The sequence below is a fragment of the Epargyreus clarus genome, unplaced genomic scaffold, assembly GCF_041222505.1.
Source record: "Epargyreus clarus isolate Ecla_fem2 unplaced genomic scaffold, WU_Ecla_fem_2.2 ptg000012l, whole genome shotgun sequence".
Classification (NCBI taxonomy): Eukaryota; Metazoa; Arthropoda; class Insecta; order Lepidoptera; family Hesperiidae; genus Epargyreus; species Epargyreus clarus.
Window position 1 is genome coordinate 7414622 of NW_027332220.1, and position 15909 is coordinate 7430530.

At 33.6% G+C, this 15909-nt stretch overlaps 1 protein-coding gene across 1 annotated transcript; it reads left to right on the forward strand.

Annotated features, from left to right (window-relative positions):
* The first annotated feature begins 2445 nt into the window (after positions 1 to 2445).
* On the forward strand, positions 2446 to 15668 carry LOC140746265 (alpha-tocopherol transfer protein-like). The gene is made up of 5 exons (XM_073078342.1): positions 2446 to 2793; positions 9940 to 10099; positions 11269 to 11449; positions 13500 to 13691; positions 14771 to 15668. Exons 1-5 carry the CDS (start codon positions 2646 to 2648, stop codon positions 15011 to 15013), a joined length of 924 nt encoding a protein of 307 aa, XP_072934443.1. The 5' UTR covers positions 2446 to 2645; the 3' UTR covers positions 15014 to 15668.
* Positions 15669 to 15909: the final 241 nt, after the last annotated feature.

Consider the following 15909-nt stretch of genomic DNA (forward strand, 5'->3'; position numbering starts at 1 on the left):
ATCTAACATAACATAAAACAACATATCAAAAAATAAAGAAATAAGTACTTAAGTAATTGAAAAATTACAGAAACGTTGTTCGTAGGGCCTCTCGTTGGTACTATGGTAGTGCTGACTCTGGTTTGGTAGCTATATCTATAGATACATCTATTAATATCTAGGTGGCAAATGGTTAAATCATCATTTTTTCTACAGAGAACGTCTTAAACAAATATTACCAAATAGATAGGTACACTAAAGACGCTAAGTGAAAAAACGCAAGCAGAAGCCATGTTTGATATAAAATATTATACTTTATACGATTTAGGTAACATGGCTATAAGAATCAATCTGTTTATTTAAATTTTTGTCGTAAGAGGCGACTAAAAGGGGGCTTCCGGGGTTGCGGGTGGCAAGAGTGGGAGCTCGAACCGCCCGGCCAGCGGCCCCGGGAAGGACGGCGGTATGTGAGTATGTGAGTGTGGTGAGCGCCAAGCTCACCTGGCCGGAGCCCGACGGGACGACGCGCTAAGAGGGCTCCGGTTGCGTTCCTTTGGAGATCCCGGAGCGCTCTACGCAGCGCCAAGGTCTTCACCGGGGGGGTTTTAGTGCGGTAAGAATCCCAAATAACCCTACGTCGCTCCCACAACACCGGGTACCTTTTGAAGGTTTCCCCCTCGTAAACAAAAAAAAAAACGTACATAAGGTACTAAGAAAATAAAGAAGGTATGTATGTATCTACTTACAACCACTACAATATCCACTTACATAGACTTACTTTAATTTCTTTTTAAAATATGGACAACAAAAAAAAAACAAAACATACAACCGACGTCTATGTCACTTCAAAGTAAAAAATAGTTGAAATAAATTTTGGTTTGGTACATAGTTCTAAATATATTTCTTTGGGTAGCGGCGTAAACACTAAACACTAGTAAACAGAGTGTTCAATATAAGCGCCGTCGATACAAAAAAAAAGAATTGCACGTTTGCGACGTCTCTTGTTGAGAGCAAGTAAGGTACCTATATAAGTACCTCAATATTAGGAAATCAAAAACTGTGTCCATAATATATAAATTATATAATTATATATTAATATTTTTTATTATTTTACTTATTTATGCAACACCATATTACAATGAAGTCTGTGTGTGTCTATTTTGGTATAGGTATTAAACCCTTTTTGCAATATCTCTGCTCGACTTGTAACAAAAACTGTGACCGTACTAAAAACAAAATATATCTAATCTTTATAAGAATCTAATATACATCTTCAGTGTATGTAATGTACACTGCACATAGTAATGTACCTACTGTTATAATATGACCTTAAATGTGAGGTAATGAAACATATTAATTTTATTCGGAGTCGACATTTTTGTGCACAACCTCATATAGTCATCAAAATAATAACAAATACGAGCAGCATGTTTCGAACATACCTTAAGTAGGGCAATCGGAAGAATATCGAAACGACCGTGACAATATTGAATAAATGCATTCATCACACATAGGTTATAAGAGTACTTATGTATATTTACTTAGGCCTTTTCCAATTAAATTACGTACTTGAGATATAGAACAAAAATACAGATTTAAGAATACAGATCGACGGTGAACTTATACCATAAAGATACAGCCAGATTTTGTAAAATGAACATAACTGAAATTAAGAAAAACGCTTGTTATTATTGTTAGGTTACAAATAGTGTTTAATTGTATTTAAAACTGTATTCTATATTTTACAAATAAACTTAGTTAAATATTGTTATTTACCTACATACACGTATTATTTATAAATTAGCTTTTCATCTGGCTTTAATACAATTTAACTTTTTTTTGTGAAATTTCGCAAAAACTAGATTGGAAATACTATATTTCCAAAATTGTAGCGTCTGTAGTAAACCTGTAGCGCGTCACCCTTGTGGCACGTTAGCACGTCTGTTTGTTAATGCATTTGAGGGTTAAGTTCAGTGTTAGCCGCACTCTGAAGAGTCTAGGAATCAATAGGATGCAACGTATAGGAATCATAGGATGAAACGTAAACGGATATAAATAAAATTATCGGACTAACCCACTAACTAAAGAAAGGGTTAAAAGTTTATATTATATAATATAATCAATCTATCAGGTACTTTTACGAAGAATTAAGTATGAGAAATAGAATAACACAGGTTCATTTACATAAAGAAGCCTGTTTTCATGTTTATCGACTATTTTAAAAATAAAATTCAATCTTCCGTAAAGACTATATAGGTACACCAATAAATTCCAACATTGCGTATGTTATATCGATTAACCGATAGTATTTAAGATGAGGTTACGCTATTTACGTAAGCGTATGATTCAAATCAAACATTAAATTTATTTGATTTATAATGAATTAAAAATACATACTATATTTTTAATAATGGAACCTTGAAATAGGAATAGTATTTACTTAGAGAGGTGTACTATCACTAGGAATTTTGCAGGACGTCTTACTGACGGCGGGGTCAGTGTGGAAGTAACCTAATGCAAATTTGTATCGACCGTTGCTGTTTATAAAAGAGATTGACAAGATTGTTCGAGCAGTTTTGTCCTTACTCAGCTGGAGTCAGCTACGTTACAGTTTCGTGTTGTGTGTGAACATTACTGACCGCGTTTGGTAGTGAAGTGACATAGAAATGGCGTTGCTCGAGGGACCTTCGCTGAAACTTGCGGAGATGATCAAGCAGGAGCTGGGTGAAGGGCCAGGGGACTTAGAGAGAGGTGTGCGGGACCTGCGCAGCATGTGTGCTGCCAACCCTTACTTACCACAGCCTGAAGCAATCGGTACGCAAACTTTCTATAAAAATAATTAAATTATGCAAGAGAACAATACTCGTACCTAGTCGCATAGACTGCTAGGTTTAAATAGTATAGTTTTGCTAGGTAGTAGTAATAGTTAATCGAATTGTTTGCCTAAATCACAGACCTATGTAGCCTAAATGCTACAGTTATGAATATCGTCACTCCACTATGCAAGTCTAGGTTTCATTCTTAGTCAAAAAGTAATAAATCTATATTCAAGGACATGTTGAACTTAATTAAAAATTAATTACAAATTAAATATTGCATGCTTCGTTGGACGAAACCGTGACCAGTATAAGTCAGAGAGATTTACATATTTTTTTGTTATAATTGGCTGGACTCCTCGTACGAATTTACTCGTAATAGACTATATTATAAAGCTACGTATTTCTAATTCCAAGAAAATATCCATGCTTGGAGCACGATAGTATTTATATTTTATTACAATGTATAGAAAAATGAATATTTTTAACAAGTAATTAAAAGTGACACTAAACACCTACGTGTTTTATAACATATTTGTCCATTATACTAGGAGTTCAGTATGTATTTTCCTATTTTGGTATAAGTAAACATATTGATCTAATGAGTTGTTGTGTGTATGTATGCATTGATTAAGCAAACACTTTTTGTATGTTTTCAATGTACTTAGCCGTAAGAATATTTTATGTTTTTAGTAATTAAGCTTAGTAATTTCTATAATCTAGTAATCTAAAATACGTTTAATAAAAATAGGTAGGTAAATGGCAAATTTTATCAACAGTCACGCAACTATTTTTATGTATGAAGCTACATAAATATATTTTTATAACGTTTTGCTTTTTTGTCAGCTTCGTAGCTATTTACTACATCTCCAAAAATAAATTCCGCTCGATACTTAAAATTCTGTTTCTTTTTCTGATTATTATCCTTGAGATCCAAATTTAATTTTCTGGCTTAAATGGCGATATTAAATGTATATAAATATAAAGATGAATACTGTTTAGAAAATGTTTCTTCAATTACTGGTAAAATACTGGTAAATTGTGCAAATTAACTATAGAAATAGATCCATTAGCACATTAGTAGGATGTAAAAGTTATTTACGTAGCTGGGCGGCTAAAGTTTGTATTAATCTAAGTAGGTATGTAATGGTTGTTAATTTATGGGTATTTTTAAAAACGGTTGATGACCCATGTCTGGCGTCTTTTACATGAAGTCAAGGTCATCACTTTATGTTTTCATACATCAACTTACTTTACACAATAAAAAGCATAGCTCAGAAGAATGTTTAAGATTGTTTAAGTTAGAAATGGACAATCTTTGAAAGGTTATGGCTTAAACTTATGGACAACTTTACTTTACTTAAACTTTCTTGACATTCGTCTGAAATAATAGGTCGTCAAATAGTCGATTAAATCGGACGGAGGCCTTATCAATCCCTTAGTATCGATATCGTGTATTATCTATTATCTTCATTTGTTCAACAAACATTAATGTTCGCCCAGTGGATACACTGGACTGTAATAGACAGTCACTTAATTTTTTAAAGCGTATATTACTGTGGCCCCAATAACAACAAATATTGAAATTAAAAAAAATAATAATAATAAGTAACAGGACCCATACAAGAAACCTTTTCTTATTTATCTGTCTCTTTTGTTAAGTTTTTATTTTTATTAAGGTTTTATATTTAGTACTTTGTAGTGGTTAAAGTGATTAAATAGATAACGGATCTATTGGATCGTAATAGTTAACCACTACAAAGTACTAATTTTTTACAAGTACTTAAATTTTCATACTAAGTACCTACATTGTACACTCTACATCTATTCTAGAACTGCAAATTGGTAGTAAAAATAATAATAAAAAAGTGTGTGTGTGTCAGCTACGACGCACGATTGGAGTTTACTCCTTGAACGATAATTATGATATATATCGAATAGAAAATAGTTAATGACGTTTTAATGTTTTATATATTGCTAATTATTTTTATTGTAATAATTAATTTCATATGGGATTTGAACTTACTGTATTTTAAATTAATAAAAGCACTCTTGATTCATATTTTGGTTAAAAACGCTACTTCCTTTTTGAGAGGATATGATGATTGTAATAAAAAGGAGGGATTGTAATGGTACGTTGCCGCCCAGCGACATGTATACATGTCCGAAACGAAATGTACCGTAAAGTGTGGATATATATGTTTGTCTCTTTCTACGTAACGCCTCAACTTTTCGTGTTACACTTGATTTTACTCCTCATAAAATTTCCGTACCGGGCCTTATAACTCAAATCGTTTCTTAAGGAGTAAACTCCAAAAATAGTACAGCATATTTTTTTTTTATTTTAATACAGTGATACCGTGATCAGCATTTGGATACGACAGATTACAGTGAAATAAATATTTAAAACTTATTTGTCGCTAATTTACTACGGTCATTAAGAAAAAATAACTTGCGTAAGTAAATAACATTAAGTAGGTATACTACACACCTTGTTCCTGTAGTTCCGGGACTAGAATAGGGCTACGGTATCCCCTGCCTGTCGTAAGAGGCGTCTAAAAGGGGGCTTCCGGGGTTGCGGGCGGCAAGAGTGGGAGCTCGAACCGCCCGGCCAGCGCCCCGGAAAAGACGACGGTATGTGTGGTCGTCATACCGTCGTATACACCAGATGGTGTGGCGAGCGTCAAGCTCACCTGGGCGGAGCCCGACGGGGCAACGCGCTAAGAGGACTCCGGTTGCGTTCCTTTGGAGATCCCGGAGCCCTCTACGCAGCGCAGAGGACGGCCACCGGGGGGGTTTTAGTGCGGTAAGAATCCCACATAACCCCGTGTCGCTCCCACGGCATAAGGTACCTTTTGAAGGTTTCCCCCTCGTACACAAAAAAAAGGCAACAAGAGCACAGTATGATTATAAAGGTATATCATACAATACTAGTAGTAATAGGTACTTGCTTCTGGATATTTCATTCATTCGTGCTTACCTGTCTTTATGTCGGCAACTTATTAAATGCAAAATAAATAATTACATAAATAACATAGGTAATGTTAGGTTATAATATAATTATGTTTATCTTCATAATAGCAATAGGATGTGACGTCAAGTATCTATGTGAAACACGGAATTAGCGATATTATTGTATATTATATAACTCGTGTATCTACCATTGATCGTAGAAATAATATTCCATTAATATTTGTTTACCCATTCAATTCGCGTCATGTAGCACTTGGGGCAAAATTACCGTGACGGATACATACTGTACCTATTTCTCCTACAATACGTATCTATATCGTCTTCTTACATACCTACTGTTTAACATTGACATTTGCAATTTATTTATATTTATTCAGACGTTCCCCAATAAAATATACTTTGTAGAATCTTAATTAATTAGTAGTTTTTTTTAATCTTTTCTTAATAGCAGAAATAGGATAGGTGAAAGTTGGAACTTCGGTGCATAGGTATTAGGTAGGTACATATCACTAAGAATATTTTCTTGTTTCATACTTTTTAGAGCTCTTTGTTACGCAAACAATCGAGTTCTACTTTTTAAACTTACTTATATATTTTTCAATTATTTTGTAGCCATAGCTGTCAATATAATATTTTTGAATTGTGCTAATTAAGTCCTTTCTTTTGATATAAAATGCGGCACCTAAATTTTTAGTTCATGACTTTGCGTTCTCTAAAAAGTCAAGCCTTTTCCAATAATATCTCATTTGTTAAATTACGACAAGTACTCGTTTGTATGATAAGTGATAACCTTCCTCTTTGCTTCGGTAGTAGGATAAAATAGGCTTAATATAATATGGAAATGAATTATGTCGGAAGTCGATAGAGACAAACTTTTACTTTTTGATCTTTTTGTAAAAGTATTTACTAGTAGAACATAATTTCGCTGGCTTTCGGTCGCTGGTATATATATTCTTGTGATGTATTATTTTTTTATCGCCGCTAAAATTTTGAAACCTACTTATAAAACACCGTTTCGGCGTTCATATTGCCATAGCAAATCAATTTTGACTGGGGTCGCTTTAAATACAAATAATATTATTTTATGTATAAGAAAATAAATTTATTGATAACGTGATAAACGCTATCTTCCTATTATAGACTGGTTTTAATATATGCACGTAGGCATTTTTATAACTAGGAAATATAACGATTTACGTATCAGACATGTCTATATTTAATATGCATAGCACGACCCTGATATTCGTTGACCAGAAAATATTAAAAAAATGTTGTCAAATTACTATGGCAAAAATACATAATGCCTCATATGCCAAAGATTATGTGGTCTTAAGTCATTTAATAATGGAAGTTTGTACCTATGTATTTGCACTACGCTTATTTTTCTCAGCAAAGTTCTACAAATAAAATATTATTATACCTAAATAGGTTTTAAATAAAATAGGTAGGTACCTAATTGTACCTAATTGTTAGGTTTATTACCTAATAAACCTAATAATTAGGTACATTAGGGCTCAGTTGGTCTTCATTTTGTTTATTGAAAACATAAAAGTAAGTAAAATAAAGTAGAGCAGGGTCACAAAATTTCATCACAAGAGTCATAGAAGAGAATATATTTACCGTAATTCTCATTCTACAAGTGTCTCAAACTACGTTACATAGATGAACGTATTTGTGCATTCAAACAATTCAGCGTTAAATTTAATTTGTATTCTTTACATGCAATCTTTGAGCTCTTTCCAATTCTAATTAAATTACGGTTTACCGAGCTATTACGTAACACGTTGGTATAATAAGTAATTACATAATATTGTTTTGGTCTCATATTATAATCATTAAAAAATCAATTGTTTTCTTTCCTTTAAGGATCTAATCAAGTAAATATATATTAAGTTGGTATACAGGATTTATGAAACTTCTCACATTAGTATGAGGTTCATGAACCTTTATGAAACAAACCAAACCAAAGCTTTATGACATACTAATTTGAAAATTCTGTGTCTTAACTGAACAATTCTTCAAATTGAAGAAAAAAGCATTTTGCATTTTGCATTTTTTTTTTAAAATTAGCCTCTATTTTGTCATCAAAAGGACTCTTTCGTTTGTCATCTATCATTACTCCCTAAAGTTTGATATCACAGGATGTGAATAAGGTAATCAATTATTTTACATCTAATTATGCAGATTTATATGTTTTTGAACATCTTTAAGCATTTTTGCTGCTCCCTATAGTTTTAGATTAAGCCAATGACCATCCATGCACATTTCAAAATATCACCTCTATATACCAAAACATACGGAAGATCATTGTAGTAGTAGGATCATACATAATGTGAACATGGTCGTCATACGGTGCCCAAAAGCATGGCATGGAATATTAGAGCTTCAAGGATCCCTCTGGTTTACCCTAGCAATTCTCTCAGTTGCTAGTTTTTTTCACAAATAAGTATGGTGCGTAGGTGAAGATACCCTGTACCTAACTTCACAAGCGAATGGACGACCTTCATGTGGTCCTACATAGTTAACAAAAGCCCCTATTATAACAAAGGATTACCTGTATGATATCAGTATAGTACGCAAATCCCACACTTAAATTACAGACAGTCTTTGACTGCAATTTATGCAAAATGCGTTAATCCTTGACCAGTTTGTCCCTTTTGGACGCATCATTGCGGAAGCCATAGATTAGTAGCGGAAACCTAAAAGGTTTATGCACCTTGATGGCAAATATTTCTATTTTATATACTTAATATGGAACAGTTAAAATCATATTAATGTTCTATATCTTGCTACATATATATTTCAAAGTATATTGTATAATTAATATGTTTAAGTAAAAATAAATAAAAGAAGACTAAGTAGGGAGCACTTGTCTACAAAGGGAAATTAATTAAAACGACCAAGGATTTTAATCAAATGCCTTGTAATTATTTATCAACAGCTACGGTCCTTTTCAAAGTACCATCCGTAGAGAGCTGGTTAACTTGCATTCGTCTACCCATTGTAGTTTTAGAAAACTATATTTCGACGTAGGAACTTAGTAGTAGGTGGATAGCTTAAATTCGAAAAAGAGCACTGCTATCATTCTAATCGCTTACGAATGTGAGTAAAAGAATCACGTAGTTGAATTATTTTGTACATGTTAAGTTACAATAGTACATTACAATACGAGGACGAAAAATTTTTTTCTGACAAGTGTGAGTTTGCAGGCCGAGCCGCAGGCGAGGACTGCAATCACACGAGTCAGAAAAACATTTTTCGTCCGCGTGTTGTATAAAATTTTATATTACGGGGTCGGAAATGGGGGTTTTGCGCACGCGAAGCGTGCGTAAAACGTCCATTTACGCACGCCGTGATATAAATACATTATAAGTATATTTGCTATAGGCCCGTTATTACTATAGTGAGCAAGTTGTTTGACCTACAACAAACCATTTTATGTACTAGTAAAAACAGGTAGTGTACCTAACAGGTTTTTATGGAATAATTTTATTATGTGAGTTATTTATGTTTTGTTACGATTAGTATCATTAAAAAGTGTTTATAACTTTGTTATTATATTTACATAAGTAAAGTAAACTAAATTGTATCCACAAGTTGCTTGGTACAGGGTACATTATGTGGAATATTCTAATGTGAATACTTACATCTAATAAAATCTTTTTATAGACATTTACGGTACGTAGATTTCCGTGTTATTGTTAAATTATTCTGTATCTCAAATCGTTGTACTAATAAATATGTATCTTGCGTAAAAACAAGAATATGCCTAAATAATATTGTTAATTTTCCACTAAATATATTTTTTACTCTTGATTGTATGTATATATTGTTAATTAGATTTTTTTTTGTATATATTTTAGCTTTAATAATTTCTTGTTATTTAGTTATAATACTTATGTTAATTTAGTATATTATATTAAAAAAAATGAAGAACACATAGAAATTATAAATTGTATGTAAAATTAATGTGGATCTATGGATGTGGTCTACTTGCCTATAGGTAGGTAACTAGGTACCTACAATCACGTGCGTACGTCCCTAATGCTTGTACTTTATGGATTGTGTATTAAGTAGGTACTTAAATATTTTCGTAGATAAATAAAATTAAAACTATGCTTTAGTACCATTGATGTACTAAATATTATTGCTAAATTTATATTATTTACAGATACAAAACTGTTAGAGCAATTCGTTCGCGGCTGTCGAATGAACTTCGAGAGAGCCCGGAACAAGTTGGAGACGTTTTGTTACGCACACTCGAGGTACAAGGACTTGTACAGCCACCGATCGCTCAGTGAACCGCCGCTCAACGACGTATGCAAATTCATGTAAGGAAATGTATGAATTAAGTGCGTATGTGACGTAGAGATTGGAATAAATTATTATCTGGTTTAATCAGCTTCAGGGTATCTTCTATCCAGACATACTTCTTGTAGCGTTACTTTTATAAGTAACTATACAAAAAATACATCATTATTGCGAGTCGAAAACATCGGTACCTGATACTTATAATGGTCGTTGATAATGATGAAGGATATTGCAATATATTCTAGTAGTCATCAGTTTCTTTCATTAATACTTAGTACATATTACTTTCTATTATTATAATAGCGAAACGACGTTACGTATTGTTATAGGAGTGTGGATGTATTTGCTAAAATATTTAGTCAGTAAAGGTATAAGACCTTTATCCGCTTACGCGATTCGCTGACGGAATCGGCGTCATAGATTTTGGCAGCCATATTAACAAATATTTTTTGTGCGGTAGAATTTTGGTCAGGGCCGGATTTAAGGGAGGGCAACCGGGGCGACAGCCCCGGGGCCTCCACAAAGGAGTGGCCCCCACAATAGAGACGTCGGATTTTTTTTAATTCCGACTAGTAAACACTAGTAAAACAAAATATATTTTCCTTTGATATTTTTTTTCGCTGTTTTACCTTTATCTACAGTACTTTGAACCTACCTGCGTTTCACAATAAAATATTTATTGAAAAACTCAACTGAAAAAAATGTTCATTTTATTCGGAAAATAATTTGGGGCCAGGGGGCCTCCACTCCTTTGTTGCCCCAAATCCGGCCCTGATTTTGGTATTTTCTTATTCTACTAATAACTGTAGATAATAGAAGAGAAGGAACACTTAGAAATCTAATAATATTATAAAAAAATAATATTTAATAAGGATTACAGTATCGTAGCTAGGATGCCAAGGGCGCAATTTTCTTTGCCTATATGGTAATGTAATCATTATTAAGTACACAATAAAAAATAAGATAATTCTCTTCCATTTAAAGTACTCATCTCATAAGTAAAGTAGCAATATGAAAATCAGGTTAGGTGCGTAATATTCGAATGTTGCCAACGGCGATCATAATTACAGAGCCGATTTACTCTATGTCTCCGCTTTACCAGCGTGCTATATTGTGGCCCTCTCACTCTAAATGAGAATTTATTTTATTTAGGGAGTAGGATAGTATCATAATGACGTATTACCAACAGGGACATAGTAACCCTGCCGAAGCTGACAGACGAGGGTCTCCGGGTGACGATATTCAGGGTGCGCGCGGGCTACCCCGAGAGCGCTGCTGACGTAACGGCGGCGGTACGAGCCATCCTGCTCGTCAGTGACGTACGGATGCATGATGAAACACTCATTGCAGGCGATGTCTTCATATGGGAGGCAAGTGTTCTTATTAAAAATATAAGTTAATAGTTGGTATATAAGATTCGTCAAAGGAGAGACAGGTCAAACACGAAGTGGCGTGTCTGCTTGCGGTGATTTTATTTTATTAAGTATATCAATATCAATAATGTATCCTAATATATGTATACGTTTTAATAAATTCAAATTGCGTTGGTTAGAATATAAAATTAATATTAAATAGTACCATAGGTAATTATCCTGTGATAGAACCTATAGGTATTGTACCTGCCTGGGATTGAAATATCTTGGAAAATTCCAAATGCGATCTCCAAAGAATGAGACGTACAAGTACATACATCATAGATACGCTGTTTAAACATTACCCTCCATACTTTGGTAAAAATTTAAAAACGGTGGATAAAACATCTGGTCTAGATTAGCTTATAGCAGGTTAGCACAGTAAGTAGTTGCATAGACAGTAGTCAATATCCTTCAAATGATTAGCACAATAGCGTGACTCGCGGACAACGACTCAGTACACCTTGTGCCATCTAGAATTAAATGCCACGGAACTTGTTTAACTGGTTAGTAAGATGTACCTGCAAGACTTTGTCCCCGACGTAACGTCAAATATACAGAACCCCTCATAAGTCAAACAGTGGGAGAAACAAGAGTGGTCTTCATAACAGTTGCAGAAGAATCCGAATAAGAATCTCAAATCAAGACCCTACGACAGATACTATTGCCATGCTAACACTCTAGACTAGACTATATGGTTGTCTTGCTATAACTTTATGTCGTATGCCTAGTAAGGCACTGTATAGGAATAAATTAAACATATATGTATCTATGTAAAATGTAAGTACATATATGAAACCTGGTGTGATCCTGTGAGAATAAATCAAAATATATTTGTTAACTTACGTATAACACTATGACTCTATTCGTAATGCACATAGTTAAATATTTACTGTCTTTAATATAAGTCTCTTCAAACAATGTACCTCATATATACTCGAGAAACATATTGTAATTCTAGATACACCTATTACTCTAAAAGTAAACAACTTTATTATTAAAGGTTTAACGTTACCTCAGTAAAAATGTATTTTCTATACCTATTTAGAAAGTATTCTGATAAATATTAGCATAGTTTAAAGATTATTCAAACAAAGAAAACGTTGTTATAGTCAAACATGAAAATGTTGTCTCTGAGTAAAACAAATCGATAGAGTCAATAAGTACTTTACGTTTAATAGAAACGGTGCATCTTCGTTTATGACTTTACATAAATACTTACCTACTTCTTTTGGCTTATGATTCGATTTAGTCGCTACTAGAACCGACATATTATGTAGAAATAAATTAAAAGTCAGAGGTACTAGAAACGGAATGACGGAATTCTATAAGTCAAATGAGGTTAAAATCGTATTGTTAATTTCAGTTATTTACAGTCTTTATTTTATACGAAATATGTAGAACAAAGTCATAATAATCATCATCTAAGTCTGTCAAACAGGTAGAATCGTTCTTGGTATATGAACTCAATTATCTTTCCTTGGGTATCTTAAAAGCTCAAAACAAATATCATTATTCATGGTACTTAATTATAAATTATGGTATAACTTTAAGTAAACACGCCTATCGTTACTCGTTTAAACTATATCCGGTTTAATCGTTAATCATCAATTTGTAAACTGATTGACGTTATAATATTAAACCATTCTCCACACCTGTTCAACGCCTACATAAAGAAGTTACTGTAAAATAGTTTAATTAAAGGCTATGCAGCATTAAATTATATATTGCTATTTTAAGGCAACTTCTTTACAATCAACGTCTGTGGTCAATTACCGTATTCATAAAAAATATTTGCTTTAGGATATTACAGTCCACTATGAAGTAATCGACTTAATATATTCATCTGTCGAGATTCTTTTATCAAATTACCTACATTCCTGGTTTTTGTTTTGCCCAATGCTATCCTTTTTATTTATTACTATACTTATCACTGGCTAAGTACCTACACCTACGCCAAAGACATAAAAGAAAAATAGAGTATAATATATAATTTTACTTAAAACAGGCGTCACAAGTACGCGCGTCGTTGGCGGCAAGAGTCGCGGCGGGCGCGAACGCAGTGCGGCGAAGCATTCACCTGGCGCAAACTGCCTACCCGCAACGCATGCGCCGCATCCACGTGGTCGGCGCGCCCGCTCTCGTCGCTTCCTCCATAAACTTCATGCGCTCATGCGTCAACGAAAAGATCAGGAAACGGGTAAAATCTTTTCGTTCGTCTAACTGGGGAACTGGGCTAGTAGTAAAGTCTCTAGTAGGAAATACTAATGTTATCAGTAGAAAATATAAATGTTTAGTTCCAAAAAGTGAACGACACTTCCTATTTAGCACCACAACAATCAAAACTTGTTTAATATAATGTCTATTTGCATTTTCTACATACGCACATAATCACAGAACACCCACTCCTAACCTACTCCTACTCCTAACGGAGCACATACCTAATTCATTATATTGTTACAGTGCCACAGTAGCGGAACTATTTCTGTAGGTAGATGATATTATTCTCAAGGTGGCAACACTATAAAACATCTACATTATAATGCGCAAACAACCCCAATATTAAACTTGTTTTCGTAATTATAAATAAACGTTAAATATATAGACCAGTTTGCATGCCTTATAAGGAGGTGGTAATGGTTGCTTCCGGATTCTCTGATATTCTGGCTGTCTTCCCTGTTTACGTAACTATTGAATAACATATTGCACTTAGGTAATCGTAATGTATTCTATTAAACGGCATGTTTTCTTTTGTGACTTGTCGCAGGGAAGTAAAGATTTAGTTAAAATTACAACGTTCGTTAAATGTTTTACTACCGTTGTACGTTCGAGGACATGGCTCCCAGATGATATTTTTTTGCCTTCGAGTCATCATCATCATCATCAACCCATTACTGTCCCACTGCTGGGCACGGGTCTCCTCTCTGAGTGAGAAGGATCAGGCCATAGTCCACCGCGCTGGCTAAATGCGTATTGGTAGATTTCACATACCTCCCAGATTTCTTTTTTTTTTTAATCTCAGGTATGCAGGAAACCTGCATACCTGAGATGACTCACGATCTTTTCCTTCACTATTTAGCAAGTGATAATTTATTTCTAATATAGTCTTTCTAATATAGCCTTCGAGTAGTTTGGACAGGAACATGCATATTTATGGTTTTTGTCGGTCCCTAATTTATTTTGACTAATCCGCAGTGATAAATCAATTTATAATATTAAATGTATATCTACATCAATGTTAAGTGACATAAATGTATCTTTATCTTTTGTCTGTTCCAGTATTACTTGCATCCAAAAGTAGAAGATCTCTTGGATCACTTTCCAGCGCGAATACTGCCAGCTGAGTGGGGCGGTGACGAAGACTCCTTCGATGTTCTCGCTATGAAGTGGCGAAGACGGGTCGATGAGGTGCGAGACTACCTTCGTGAACTTAGTGAACTTTGTAACGTCCCTCCAGAACTTAAACTGGATAATGATATATACGGGACGATCGGATCCTTTCGTAAACTTGATATTGATTAAAGATATTTTCTCTGTACTAAAGAATTGTCTCGTGATAAACCTTGTTAATTTTAAGTATTACAATGTTCCGGGATTAGTGTATAGTAGTAATAAATAATAATGGATCAATGTACAGATATATCACAGAGGGCGCTAGGATCGATCAGCTTGACAATCATATATTGAACATAGTTAAGGGGTATGAGTGTTTTCATCAGAGACCTTTAGTCGGTACAATGTTTCAAAGTTTATTTTTGATCCTTGACAGTTTAAATGGGTCACAGAGTTCTTGTAAAAAATAAAGTTACGGGTGGGCACAGAAAGCATTAAAGCGTTTTAATGGGGGCGCAACGTGCTGATATTATATGCGTTGCAGCTAAAATCGAAAAAAACTTACTTTACTGTAAGTATAAGTCAATTATACATGTAGAAAATAGTGTTATGTATGTCTAACCTACAGATCTACTAATTACTAGTAGATATGACTTAAAATGCATTATGTAATAGGAACACATATATAATTTTGTTTTCTACGTTAAATGGTGAAAGGCACAACATTTGATTGTAATTATTGATACAATTTAATAAGTATTGCGAACGCTTAGTTATAAATAGTTTTATGTAAAGTTTTATTAAGAAAGATATTTGATTATTAAATAAGGAAGAATACTTAAAATATTTTATTCTTGCATCCCATTTACTACCCTAAATTATTACGACCAAATCCTATGAAATTATCCCACACATTTGTGCGCAACTCATAAATCCAAATATTTATTTAATAATTAATATAAAATATAGCCTATGTTACTCGTGGATAATGTAGGTTTCGAATGGTGAAAGAATTTTTAAAATCGGTCTAGTAGTTTTTGAGCCTATTCATTACAATCAAACAAACAAACAAAGTTTTCCTCTTT

Coding starts and splice junctions, on each gene's coding strand:
- LOC140746265 (XM_073078342.1), top strand. CDS start 2,646: ATGGCGTTGCTCGAGGGACCTTCGCTGAAACTTGCGGAGATGATCAAG. Junction 2,794..9,939: donor ACCACAGCCTGAAGCAATCG/GTACGCAAACTT, acceptor TATTATTTACAG/ATACAAAACTGTTAGAGCAA. Junction 13,692..14,770: donor ACGAAAAGATCAGGAAACGG/GTAAAATCTTTT, acceptor TGTCTGTTCCAG/TATTACTTGCATCCAAAAGT.